Below are 13,973 nucleotides of genomic sequence, written 5' to 3'. Positions count from 1 at the left end.
CATTGCTTGCTGGGATGGGCCCCAGCTCTCCTCCGACCCCGAGCTGGATGGAGGGGGCAGAGAAGAGGTGGCATGAAACACAGGCCCAGTCAGCATCACTCTGGGGTTCCCCCCCCCCCAAACCGGAGAAGAGGCGGTCATCAGGGGCTCAGCTCGGCCCCGGGGCGGGACACGCTGTCCCCCGAGTCCCAGGGGGAAGACAACCCCTGTGCTCTTCCTTCAGGGTCCTGGCAGAGAGACAGCGTGGACAGAGGCCCAGTCTTCTCCGATTCCGAGAAGGAGGGAGGGAGGAGTTTTCCCAGATGTCACGCGGGCTCGATCAGGCCCCCGGGCTGCGGCCCCTCCACAGTGGGATCTATTCACCCTCCTCTTCCTCCTCTTCCTCCCTGCCGTGTGTCCCGTTTCGGCCTCGACTCCGTCGGTGGGGAGGGTGTCGTGGCGGATCTTTAAAAGCCTGGGGAATGGGCGACGTCGTGGTCCGGGCTCCGTGCGGTATCTCGGGATAACGGATTTATCCCGAGAGAATCGTGGAGCCCAGCCTGGCAGGCACCGGGCATAAGGTGGTACTACACCAGAGGTGGGCGCTGTATCTGCAGCAGGGCTGTCCAGTCCGGTCCTGGTCCAGGAGGGGTCAGTGTGTCTGCAGCAGGGCTGTCCAGTCCCGGTCCAGGAGGGGTCAGTGTGTCTGCAGCAGGGGTGTCCAGTCCTGGTCCAGGAGGGGTCAGTGTGTCTGCGGCAGGGCTGTCCAGTCCTGGTCCAGGAGGGGTCAGTGTGTCTGCAGCAGGGCTGTCCAGTCCTGGTCCAGGAGGGGTCAGTGTGTCTGCAGCAGGGCTGTCCAGTCCTGGACAATTAGATGGGTGGAAACCATGCAGACACAGGTGAAACGCAGAAGAAAAGTTCAGCTTTTTAATAAAAAAGACGCAGGAGACTGAAAGGAGAGAGTCTCCTTTAAAACTCCGCGTCCCGAGCGAGTCAGACAGCCCTGCTGGCTTTCCGACACGCAGAACTGGATCCACAACTCGCACAGCGTCGCAGATAAATGAAGGATTTTGCTGGAAGGTTCGTCCGGGGGCGGCACGTTGGCACTGTGGGGCGCGTTGCTGCCTCGACAGGCTGGGGTTCCGTTCCCGCCCCGGGGTGCTGTCTGTGGGGAGTCTGCGTGTTCCCCCTGCGTTCACGTGGGTCTCCTCCCACAGTCCAGAGACAGGCTGGGGGGTGAATTGGCTACTCGGAAAACTGGCCCTGGTGTGTGTGTGTGTGGGTGTGTGTCCTGTGATGGACTGGCGTCCAGTCCAGGGTGAGAGTGAGTGTGTGTGTCAGTGTGTGGGTTACCTGTGATGGACTGGCGTCCTGTCCAGGGTGTACCCTGCCTTGCTCCCGTTGCTTGCTGGGATAGACTCCAGGCTCCCCTGTGAGTCTAACGTGGTTAGAAAACGGACGGATGTTCTTTATGTCCCGTGCACCTGGACATAAAGAGAGCCTACAGAATTTCTTAATAGCCTACAGCGACCTCTTGTGGTCGCTCTGTGGTATTGCTCGATCTGATCCAGTACATAGCGGGGGTGCCGCAGAGCTCACGCTGTAGACGGAGCACACTAACTTATCGATCGATCAGGCACGTAACGTGCCCAGTTAAAGGACATCTTGTCCTTGGAGAGTGGAATTTGTGTTCCGAGTGATCAGAAAAATTTCAGAATTGAGGTTCGCCTGCAGCTGGTCTCCATGAGTTCGCCTTTATCTTTTGTATTAAATGGTGGCCTACAGATCTAAAATATGGTCACACAATGATGAATACCACCCTGCTCTCCTCCCCACTGAGAGCTGGGGTGTGGGGAGCGGACTGAGGCATCAGCCAGGTGGGGGTACACACTGCTGGGGGTGGTGGAGGGGATCCCCATGACCTGTACAGAGCTCCTAGTGGTGGGTCCAGGAAAGAGCTGTAGTAGGGTGAGGAATTATTATCCGTGACAACATGGTGACTCTCTCACAGTTCACAATGTTCTGCTTCATTCAAAACGAGACACGAAATGAAACTTTTCTATACCTGAAATGAATTTATTTTGTCCGAGAAACTGGCACGGCTTTAACTATCATGCAAGGGAAGGCTACTCCAGTCCTTTAATCATACAAACTACATGCTGTAGGACATCACAGCGAGAGCACAGGGCTGGACCTGATTACATGCAGTTCTCTGCCCCGGATCCTCTCGAAAGTCGAGGCCTCACTGCCTGTTTAAGAGCACCGAACCGAAGGCTGTGTTAGAATGACCTAATCTGGAATCCTGGGTACAGAGTTGGTTGGCCGGTTACACAGAAAGAAAAAAAAACATCACTCCAGAGAAGAGAAAACAGATAGCGTGCGATCCTGAGCTCGCAGGGATCGAGAACTCCGGTGCAAAGTCTCAGTTACACAATTACAGTCAATCGTTCGTCAGTCAATTAAAGACAGAGGTAGCAGTTTATCACCTCGGGGTCTGATTGGAAGTACTAAACTTTTACAGCTGATTTTGGAATGATGACCTGGGGACCGGAAGATACCAGGCTCTCCGGCAGCCGATTCCGAGACCCCCCCTTGCTAAGAGAGCTGGATCTGCTCCTCAAAACCCACAGCCAGGAGCCCTCCCCCATTTCACTGTCGGCAGAGAAACACCAACCATCTCTACACCAAGAGCGGCGGGAGTGGGGAACGAGGGGCCCGGCCACGCCGTTGGAAACCAACAGCAGCCTGGCTCCGGTCGAGAGACGGCTGGATGGGCCACTCGGATCCATTCATAACGAGCTACCCGTTGGGCTCGAAGGGCCAGACTGCCCCCCTGCGTTCGGGACGTGTCTTGCGTGTCTTGTGACGTGAGGTTACAGGCCCGAATTCCACTGCCGCCCCTTCTTGCAGAATTATCCACAGGTGCACTGACACACACACACACACACACACGGGGTCTCTGGGTTTGTTTGTCCTGCGCTGCAGGAGAAGGAAGGCAGGACGTGTTTGCTCTGAACACTGCAGAGCCGATCACTGACCCCTGGACTTTACTGATATCATCCCCCACTGTGAAGACACACACAGGGGGGGTGGGGAGCCCTGCTGTGGCACCCTCGGGCGAGGCGCTGCACTCTAGATCGCGTCGGGCAAAAAGCAACAGCGCTTCCGGGGAACGGCGCCGGCCAAGATCGCCGGGGTCAGGCGAAGAGGCGTGGACAGAACTGCAGCAAGCTTCTCTCTCTCCCCGGGGACGGGGGGAGGGGGAGGGGGGGGGCGAGCTGCCCCAGCCGCGCCGGTGGAGGCCGACACCCTGGCTCCCTCCAGGAAGAAAGCCCGGATGAGATCCTCCCTTCAGGACAGGAGGCCCTCCTTTACGCAGAGGGTGGTGGGAGTCTGGAACGAGCTGCCCCAGCCACGCGGTCGGAGCCGATGCCAATGCCAATGGGCTGGCATGGCCAGCTCTCGCTCCAGGCCGCGGTGCTCGTTTTTGCGTTGATTGCGGGAAATCGTCGCAGACCCGAGCTCGTCTCGTCGTTCTCTCGCTTCCTGCTTCGTCACTGCAGGGGGGCGGGCGGGTCGGAGGGGGCGGATCCGGATCGGTCCGCAGGCCTGGGCTGCCGATGGCCTGGAGGCGGGTGGATGGGGGAGGAGAGGAGGAAGAGGAGGAGGAGGAGGCAGGGCGTGCGAGGGAGGGTGATGTGATTCGGGTCGTCACAGAACTTCCTTCACCCCGGACCCCATCCGGGCCTCATCCACCGGCTTCACCTGCCGCATGGCCAACATGTTCTTCTGCAGCTCCGGCTCCACCTCCAGGGCAGCGCTCCCTCTGCCACTGCAACACAAGGCACCGGACCTGAGCCCTGAACCCTGGACCCTGAACATTGAACCCTAGACCCTGAACCCTGAACCCTGAACATTGAACATTGAACCATTGAACCCTAGACCCTGAACATTGAACCCTAGACCCTGAACCCTGAACATTGAACCATTGGACCCTAGACCCTGAACATTGAACCTTAGACCCTGAACCCTGAACATTGAACCCTAGACCCTGAACCCTGAACCCTGAACATTGAACCATTGAACCCTAGACCCTGAACATTGAACCCTAGACCCTGAACCCTGAACATTGAATATTGAACCCTAGACCCTGAACCCTGAATATTGAACCAATGAACCAATGAACCATTGAACCATTGAACCATTGAACCCTAGACCCTGAACATTGAACCATTGAACCCTAGACCCCGAACATCGAACAATGAACATTAGACCATAAACATTGAACACTGAACCCTAAACCCTGGAACCTGAACATTGAACCCTGAACAGGCAACCCTAGAGTCTGGACCCTGAATATTGAACATTGAACACTTAACATTGAACCCTGAACCAAGAAATCTGGACCCTGAATATTGAACCCTATTATTATTATTATCATTATTATTATAAGTATTATTATGACTTCCGAGCCGATCCAGTTTAGAGTTTTGATACAGCCGGCTCCTTCACTGGAATATTGATCCTGCTGCTTCCCAGTTAAATAATGAAGGCGCTGGTCGTAGGAAAACTCCGGACTGGAGTGGAGCCGGGCCGCCCGTGCGGATCGGATCGGATCGGATCGGTAGGTACCCCTTCTGCTCCACGTCCTCGATGGTGTCGGGCAGCGGCGCGTCCAGCGTCTCGGGCAGGAAGAAGGCGAAGACGCCGGCCAGGAGGGCGGCGCCGCCGTACACCAGGCCGGGCAGGGCGGGCAGGTACTCGTCCAGCATCAGCACCGCCGGCGCCGCCATGGAGCCCACCCGCGCCATAGTGGAGCCGAAGCCCAGCCCCGTCTGCCTGGCGGCGGAGAGAGAGAGAGATCACAGAGGGAGCGCACCTCTCTGGGCCTGGGGGTCACCTCTCCTGCCCCGGCCTGAGGGGACAGGGGTAACATCCCCAGGAATAGCCACAGGGCCGGAAGTAGGAGAATTCAGAATTCTGGGAATGGTCACTCAAACACCCATTCATGGGAATGAGGCAGGGGGACCATGTGGCCGCACTCGGACTATGAGACTGTCTGTAACACTGCTTGAACACCCATTCATGGGAATGAGGTAGGGGGACCATGTGGCCGCACTCGGACTATGAGACTGTCTGTAACACTGCTTGAACACCCATTCATGGGAATGAGGCAGGGGGACCATGTGGCCGCACTCGGACTATGAGACTGTCTGTAACACTGTTGCAATGCGGGGCACAGTGGGAAGTACACCTTGCGTGTGTCTCCTTCAGTGTTCTCTGGCCCAGGTTGTTTTCGTGACAGTTAAACACATCTCAAACCATCACTGGACTGAGGTGAGTCCCGGCAGCTCTGCACAGACAGATGCCCCTACAGGGCTTGAGGAGGCTGCAGCAGGCTGGCCGAGATTCATCCATCTCTCCACCCATCTGTCGTGGCTCTGAACACAGACGAGCTCTACGGCCCTTAACACTCAGAGCTTATCAACGTCCAGGCCTTCTTTAAGAATAACAGCCCGCCACATCCCTTAGCCTGCTGTGATCTGAGGTCATCCGCGCATGCGTGTGCGTGTCAGATTGTGGCCGGCCAGGAGGGGGCGCTCTTACCTGATGACGGTGGGGTACAGCTCCCCGGTGTACAGGTAGACGCAGGTGAAGGAGGAAGAGGTGAGGCCCTTCCCCAGGACCGCCAGAGTGGTCCGGACCGCCTGCATGTCTGGGTCACAGCAACACACGGGCAAGGATTAGACACCCCGAGAGAGGGACTCCTCCCCACACACACACACACCCGAGACAGATTCTGGGGGGCTCCCCAGCACCCCAGCTTGCATCAGGTACACCCAGGATTCCAGAACCGGGGTTGGACACCCCCTGTGGGCCACAGGAGGGTCACCCTTAAAAGACAAGGCGAATTAGAAGCCGGGTCAGTGGTTCGTTGGGGGTAATTAACTGAGCTGGAATGAAAGGCTACCCCAGCGACCAGGGTTGGACCACACAGCCTTCTTGAAGTTCCCCTGAACTAACTGACTGGAGATAAGAGAGAAGATCGCTGTATCGGCCCTATACAATTTCTTGCATGAGGAATGTGTCTTTTTGCAGACCCCAGCTTGCTCTCCATGAGACACACAGACAGGGAGAGAGAAGCTGGGGGTCAGAGTGCAGGGTCAGCCATTTATACGGCGCCCCCTGGGGCAGCTGGGGTGAAGGGCCTGACTCAGGGGCCCAGCGGAGTAGGATTCCTCTGCCGGCCGCGGGATTCGAACCGGCAACCCCCCAGCCACAGGCGCAGATCCTGAGCCACAGAGCCGAGATGCCATCGACGGGTGCCAACCCCCCAGGGCGCCGGAGCTCTCACCGGTGGGCACGAAGATGTTGGCGAAGATGGTGGCGGCAGAGAGGAGCAGGCAGGCCGCCTGGGTGACCCTTCGGCCCAAGTAGCCCATGGACAGGGTGGTGATGAGCTTGGCCGGGAAGTCGATGGCGCCGAAGATCACCTGGATGAGGTAGATGCTGACGCCGAACTTCTGCAGGTCCATGGCCAGGCCGTAGTAGGCGAAGCTGGTGGAGAACCTGGAGCGGGGCGCGACAGGGCGGCGCCGTAGAGCAGACAGAGACAGACAGCGATCGCAAAAGAACTCATTCCTGAGCAGAGGGGAGCGTCGTGCTGTTGATGCACACGTTGTTACTGTACACGGAGACCTGGTCCAGAGCACTTCCGGATTTCAGGACTGTGAATTCACGGATCAAGTCAACCCAGTGCGAGTGGCTGGGCAGCTCGTTCCAGACCCCCACCACCCTTTGTGCAAAGAAGTGTCTCCAGTCATGAACTGAGGGTCCTGAAAGAAGCCAGGGTATCGGCTTCAGGCATGTGGCTTGAGGCACTGTATAAGCAAATATCCCCAACAGACATGCTCGCGGCCTCTCAGACGATCCCACCTGCTCCACGCGCTTTTAATTTGACTAATTTAATGTTAATTTTAAGCTGTGTTCCGCCCTGCATCAGCTCGGAGAGGGCTACTCAGGCACAGGCTCACCAGCGGCACAAGACAGACCAGACACGATCTTCACTAAAACGACGGCGCGTGGACACCCTACCAGACCGCTGTGAGACAGACGGATATCCGCCGCAGGGACGGCGTGCGCAGCAGGTCCCAGACAGTGTAGATGGCCTTGCTGGACTGGATCTCCTTGTGCATGTGGGACTCCAGCGTCTGCAGACACAGGAGACCGGGAACTATGTCTGTTGCTCGTTTTGTGCAATATCCGTTCACCCGTTTGTCCATCCATTTACTAATCACCACCCAGTTCGGGGTCTCTCCCAGCAAGCAACGGGGGCAAGGCAGGACACACCCTGGAGGGGACGCCTGTCCATCACAGGACACACACACTCACACACTCACGCCAGGGTCGGTTTCTCCAGAGGACACTTAACCCACCAGCCTGTCTCTGGACTGCGGGAGGAGACCGGAGCACCTGGATGACACCTCATTCCATTTGCATGCTTTTCTAAATTCCTACAACCTAAGAATTCCCTAAATTCTTTTTTTGCCATCTACAGCGCTGTGTAAAAGTCTCCCGTGTCTCAGACGGGATCAGGCATGACCACGCATGTTAATGAGCACAAGCCAGCATTCTGCCTTTACAGGAGCTGTGGGCGTTATCAATCCAGCTCAGTTTGGGCGGGAAGACGCCGATCCGAGTCCCTGGATCACGGCAGCTCACTGTCAGCCGGACCGATAGCTGATCTATCCCGCTGATCAATCACCTCCAGTTGGCTCCTCTTCATCAGTGTCAGGAGTCCCCCTCCACACAACCACAAAGCCATCAGGCCACTCTCTGTGCTACAACACGCCGAAGCTTCCCGAGGCCCCCCGGCACCCCCTCACCTCCTGAGTCATCTTCCGGGCCTGCTCCGGCTTCCCGTTTATCCGGGCCACCTTCCTCAGGGCCCCCAGCGCCTGCTCCGCCTGGCCGCGCAGGACCAGCCACCTGGCCGACTCCGAGAGCCACCTGGGGGGGGGAGAGAGCGGGACAGGGTGGGAAACGACCGGACCTCCCCAGGGGGGATCCCAGAAGCCGCGGTCCCACGCCCGGCGTTCCGGGCCGGGAAAAAGGACAGGGACAACGCCAGGGAAGGCCCTAGGATTCGAGAAAGCCCAGGCACAGGCTGGAAAAACATCCGGGCTGGACGCAGGGAAAAGACAGGGCGAGGCGCGAAGCCGAGAGAAGATGGGAGCACAGCGGGAAAGTGGGAACGCCGAGACTCGAGGCGGGACTCTGAGACTGGGTGGTGAATTCCGGGAAAGCGGGTCTCCTGTGAACAGGCACTCCTTCACAGCGGGCAGGTGGGACGGATTGTCCGCCCGCCCGCGTCGTCACGGCAGCGGAGCGATTGCCGGGCAGAGGGGACAGAAGCGACAGGGGGGGGGAGAGGAGCGCCGGGGACACCCACCAGCTGAAGAGGAAGCAGAGGAAGAAGGGCGCGGACACGGCCACCTGCAGCCTTCGCCAGTCGCGGAGGCTGTAGGCGATGCCCGCCAGGAGCATCTGCCCGAAGGTGAAGAAGAAGGAGGAGATGCTGCCGGCGAGGGTGCGGGACTTGGTGGGGATCCACTCCATCTCTGCAGGGCGACAAGGGTGCAAAGACAACAGCTCGTGGCCCCTCACGACCCCCAAAGGATCCCCCACCCCTTTACATACAGGAGGGGACCCACTCCTCCGGCTGTGAAGTACCCCCCCTCCTTCCTCCTCGAGAGACGCACGGCGCTCATTCTGTACCGGCAGCCCCCACCTGGGAGACGCACAGTGCTCATTCTACACCAGCAGCCCCCACTTGGGAGACGCACAGTGCTCATTCTGCACCAGCAGTCCCCACTGGGGAGACGCACAGCGCTCATTCTGTACCGGCGGCCCCCACCTGGGAGACACACAGTGTTCATTCTGCACCAGCAGCCCCACCTGGGAGACGCACAGTGTTCATTCTGCACCAGCAGCCCCACCTGGGAGACGCACAGTGATCATTCTGCACCGGCAGCCCCCACCTGGGAGACGCACAGCGGTCATTCTGCGCCGGCAGCCCCACCTGGGAGACGCACAGTGCTCATTCTGCACCGGCAGCCCCACCTGGGAGACGCACAGTGCTCATTCTGCACCAGCAGCCCCCACCTGGGAGACGCACAGTGCTCATTCTGCACCAGCAGCCCCACCTGGGAGACACACAGTGCTCATTCTGCACCAGCAGCCCCCACCTGGGAGACGCACAGTGCTCATTCTGCACCAGCAGCCCCACCTGGGAGACGCACAGTGCTCATTCTGCACCGGCAGCCCCACCTGGGAGACGCACAGTGCTCATTCTGCACCAGCAGCCCCCACCTGGGAGACGCACAGTGCTCATTCTGCACCAGCAGCCCCCACCTGGGAGACGCACAGTGCTCATTCTGCACCGGCAGCCCCACCTGGGAGACACACAGTGCTCATTCTGCACCGGCAGCCCCCACCTGGGAGACGCACAGCGGTCATTCTGCGCCAGCAGCCCCACCTGGGAGACGCACAGTGCTCATTCTGCACCAGCAGCCCCACCTGGGAGACACACAGTGCTCATTCTGCACCAGCAGCCCCCACTGCACAGCAGACAGCAAGCAATCACTTTTGTCCAAAGGGAGCAGTGCCCCCTACTGGTCCACAATACCGACATGCTGCACCTGTATTTGTTAACTTCATTTCAACATTTATTAGGATATCATGAAAAACACTGAAGCTCCACAAACGGCTCCCCACACTCACTCAGGGACACGGCGTTCAGGATGACCCCCGACACGGCCATGCCCGTCAGGAAGCGCAGGGTGCAGAAGACGATGTAGGAGGGCGAGAGGGCGGTGCAGGTGCCCAGCGTCGCCAGCTGGAAGTAGGACCAGATCAGCAGTGCCCGGCGCCCGAACCTGCAACCAGAACAGCTCCACTGTCACTGTGGGACAGAGAGAGGAGACGGGGGAGAGGAGACACGGGAGACAGGGGAGAGAGAGAGAGGAGAGACAGGAGAAAGAGAGGAGAGACAAGAGAGGAGAGAGACAGGAGAGAGGGGGGAGAGAGAGGAGAGACAGTAGAGAGAGAGGAGAGATAGGAGAGAGGGGAGAGACAGGAGAGGGAGAGGAGATGGAGAGGAAACAGTGGAGAGAATCAGGGGGGAGAGAGAGGAGACAGGAGAGAGAGAGGCTGGAGAGAGGAGACGGGGGAGAGGGGAGAGCCCGAGAAGAGACGGAGCAGCTGGCAGCCTCCATGTTTGTTAAACACGCCAGCCTGCTCGTGTCCCCCTGGAGCCCTGAGGAGAAGCATTCCCAAAGACAACAGACTTCTCCGTTCGTTTGTCTGTTTGTGACCGGCTTTGTTCCACTTTTAATACAGCTAACGGCCCCAGTCACAGTCAGCAGATTTCTGACCAATGAGAGAAGAGGGTGACGGCGAACAGCATGAGCTTTAGGAGTCTGTACAGGCTTTGGCATCTCGAGACCGTTAATCCCGCTACGACTGGGCTCCGGGAACGCTGGGATCCGCCTGCAGCCTTCCCCAGGGACAGGCGGCAGGCTTTTCTAACTTCTGCTCCCACCTGTGCAGAAGCGAGGCGATCCTGATCCAGGAGAACCTCCGTGTCTCCGGGTTTTCCGTCCAACCGAGCTCGGCGGGGGCTTCGTTAGATCAATCGAGCGACTGAAAGCAGGAGGCTGTCCAGACCGCTGCCCGCGGGGAAACCGAAGGCTGCCTGTGAAACCTGCAGGAAACTGGCTCCCCAGGACCAGGGTGTGCAGATCTCCCTCAGTCTGTAAGGCCAGAGGCCAGCTGACTTTCACTCCAGATCCCTGGAGGGTGACAAGTCCCTACCGGGTTTTAGGGGCAACTCGCAGCCCTCAAAGCCAAGAGAGCAGGGGACAGTGGCTAGAGGGTAGAGACCAGCTAGGTGAACAAGTGATTCAAGCCATTAAGAGTCCTGCCTTGCACTACGGGCTGGAATCAGCTCATTATTTAAACCCCACCTGTTCAATCCTAGTCCTCTGCTCCACCTGTGCACAATAATTTCGCCCCCTTAACAGACCTGCTAACAGGTTCAATCTAAACATTCAGCAGGCTGACTTTTATAACCACTGCGTTTCCTGGCTCAGTTTACTGTTCTCCCACCTCTGAGCAGAGAAGGTACGAGCAACTCGCTCAGTTCCTAAACAAGGGGGGTCCATTGAGGATTTGTCCAATTAAAGAACTCAGGTGCAATGAAAGGCAGCAGGTGTGTGTGTGGGGGGGGGGTCCCCAGGTCTGGAACGGGGGCACCCCTGTGTTAAAGGATCCCCGGAGAGACAGCTTTAGCAGCATGGTCGGAGCTGCTCGTTCCACTCTCCTACCACTCTTTGTCCACGTCACCCAAATGCCTACACAGCGCTTGTTATTTTAGGGTGCCTTTTCATTCCAGGGGAGTCCTGAAAATCAGACGGTGACTCCAGCGCTCGCTTGGTTCGGGGGGTGCCCGTACCTATCTTTCGGGGACGAAAGAACGTTGAAAATGGGCTGGAATCCATCTCGTTCCGTTGTCAGGGCGTTTCAGCCTCAGGCACGGGCATGTGCGTGTGGCCTTTGACCCTCCCCACGGAGGAGCAAAGGTTCTCCTTACTCACTTGTCCGAGAGACCCCCGAACACGATGGCTCCAGTCAGGACCCCCCCCATATAGATGGTCTGGCTCATCTGCTTGAGCGGACGTAGGGTACACACAAGGTCCCACTGCGGAGATATGTATTCGTTAATAGCAATAATCATTAGCCCTGAGACAGAGAGCTCTTTTTACTGCACTTTATTCATTCTGTATGTCCTAGGAGAGGGCAGACACTCTGGTAGCCTCTGTCTGCCGCAGTTGTGGGTATGTGAAGCTCAGATTCAACTAATAATCGACTACTGAGACATCTATAATCGGGGAGGCCCAGTAGCACAGCGCTGGGGGCCCTGGGGTCAGTTGTGGACCAGGGGTGCTGTCTGTGTGGAGTCTGCATGTTCCCCCTGCGTTCACGCAGGTTTCCTCCCACAGTCCTGAGACAGGCTGGTGGGATAATGGGCTCCTGGGAAAACTGGCCCTGGTGTGTGTGTGTGTGTGTGTCCTGTGATAGACTGGCGTCCCGTCCAGGGTGTATCCTGCCTTGTGCCCGTTGCATGCTGGGATAGCCTCCGGCTTCCCCCTGACCCCTGAACTGGGAGCAGCGGCTGGATGAGGCGGACTCCACACAGACAGAGCCGGGTTCAAACCCGGGTCACCGGGGGGGGGGGGAGATACCCGCTGAAATCCTGTCAGGTTACGTAAGCGCCTGCTTTCTAAACAGCTCCCCGCTGTAACCTGCAGGACGATGAACCTGCAGTTACCCGGTGCGCAGTGTGCTAGGGGTCCGTTATCAGTTCATTTCACGGTATGTGTGCGGTGAGACGACACCCCCCCACCCACCCAAGATATAGGTCTATTCTAAGCGGTTAAATTAAGAGGAGATCTGTCCGGGGACGGTCATTTCTCGCGGTGCCATTAATCGTGTTTCTGTCAAAAACTGGAGTAACGTGGTCTAACCGGGTGAATCTCCTGTGTCCCCGACACTTCAGATCGATCAGTTCTGGAAGTCGGCGAGTCCAAGCCTCGCCCTAGTTCTCTAGCAGTCTTAAGCAGAACACCTTTCCGGCACGAGTAAGTGATTTAGGGACTCGAGCGAGTCTCAGGTGATGTGTGGTGCCGGGGATTATTCAGATGGTCTGAGCTGGAAGGTTTTATTGTTGTTGTTTTTTAAATTGACCGGCGTCGAGACACCCGCGGGGATCTTTCCGTACCTCGGACACGATGGTGGCCGTGAACTCCGTCCGGTCGTAGGTCCAGCCGTCCGGGCAGGGCTCGGTGGCCGCCTCGGTGCCGTTGGCGTCGCCGAACGGGCGGCTGGCGTTCGCCGCCCACAGGTGCCACTGCGCTTCGGTGTATCTCCGGCACCGGGACAGCTTCGCGCCCTCCAGCGGCAGGAAAGCCCGCAGAGGCGGCTCCGGCGAGAGAGACAGGTTCGGCCCGGCCGCCGGCGAGGTGCGGTTCGGCAGGCTGCAGCGGTGCTCGGGGATGCCCGCCGTGAAGTTCTGCAACAGGTTCTGACTGGCCATCAGCAGGCTGGGCACGGAGAGCAGGGCGACGTGGAGGAACTGGAAGCGGCCGAAGCCGCCGATCTCGTCCAGGAGGTCCGAGAAACCCATTCTCTTCCGGAACCGCGGTGGGGGGGGGCGAAAAGTGGGTCTCACGGCAACTGGGCCCGGGGGCGCCCCAGGACAGCTCCGTCCGGCGCGTTCAGCTTCAAGGCGCCGCGAAGTTCACAGCCGCTCGGCCGGGGAGGTTCTGCCGGGACCGGCGCTGCAGCCCTGGAGGCATTTCGCTCTCGGCCGGTCAGTCCCCCTGCCCTGCCCTGTCCTGCCCTCAGATCGGGGTTAATTTTCAACCGCAGCCTCGCCCAGACCCTGCGCCGCCCCTCTCACCCGGCGCCGGATAGTTTTGGAGACGGGAGCGCTCGTCCCGAGGGAAAACCGAGAATCTCCGACGACTAATAAGGAGTTTCGTGGTCGGGGGAGGGGAGGGGAGGGGAGGCCGGCCGCGGACCTGCAGGTGAGCTGCAGCCCAGCTGGCGGGGGCAGCCCGTGACCGCGCACACGCGTGGGCAGACGTTCCGCGGGGCGGCGGGCGATGGAATGAAGCGGAAGCCAGGTTGAACGTGGCCTCTCTGGACTGTGTGGGAGGAAACCCACTCAAACCGGGGGGGGGGGGGGGGGGGACATGCAGACTCCACACAGACAGCAGGCCCAGAGATTTACGAGGCCCCAACGCTCACCACTGCACCATCAGGCTGCCCAACCCCTCCACAACACAACACAACACAACACAGTATCCGAAAAATAATCCCAGGATCCACCCAGCCCTGCGACCACGACAGTTCATTCACAACTGCGGAAG

At 58.7% G+C, this 13,973-nt stretch overlaps 1 protein-coding gene across 1 annotated transcript; it reads right to left on the bottom strand.

Moving 5' to 3' along the window:
- Positions 1-2,034: 2,034 nt before the first annotated feature.
- Positions 2,035-13,550, bottom strand: oatx (organic anion transporter X). The gene is made up of 10 exons (XM_069180199.1): positions 12,821-13,550; positions 11,637-11,740; positions 9,763-9,917; positions 8,432-8,600; positions 7,866-7,989; positions 7,075-7,190; positions 6,335-6,549; positions 5,587-5,695; positions 4,612-4,818; positions 2,035-3,811 (listed from the first exon to the last, which is right to left on the bottom strand). The coding sequence occupies exons 1-10, from the start codon at positions 13,223-13,225 to the stop codon at positions 3,691-3,693; spliced, it is 1,725 nt and encodes a 574-aa protein (XP_069036300.1). The 5' UTR covers positions 13,226-13,550; the 3' UTR covers positions 2,035-3,690.
- Positions 13,551-13,973: the final 423 nt, after the last annotated feature.

This window comes from Lepisosteus oculatus, chromosome 18, assembly GCF_040954835.1.
Source record: "Lepisosteus oculatus isolate fLepOcu1 chromosome 18, fLepOcu1.hap2, whole genome shotgun sequence".
In the NCBI taxonomy this organism is placed as follows: Eukaryota; Metazoa; Chordata; class Actinopteri; order Semionotiformes; family Lepisosteidae; genus Lepisosteus; species Lepisosteus oculatus.
The sequence above is the reverse complement of the archived record's forward strand: the minus strand, read 5'-3'. Positions and strand labels throughout refer to the sequence as shown.

What these genes read in the sequence shown, in the direction of transcription:
- oatx (XM_069180199.1), bottom strand. Translation starts at nt 13,225, where the DNA reads ATGGGTTTCTCGGACCTCCTGGACGAGATCGGCGGCTTCGGCCGCTTC. An exon ending in CAACATCTTCGTGCCCACCG is followed by an intron (nt 5,696 to 6,334) that starts GTGAGAGCTCCG and finishes GCTGTGACCCAG; the next exon opens with ACATGCAGGCGGTCCGGACC. An exon ending in CTGTACCCCACCGTCATCAG is followed by an intron (nt 4,819 to 5,586) that starts GTAAGAGCGCCC and finishes CTCCGCCGCCAG; the next exon opens with GCAGACGGGGCTGGGCTTCG.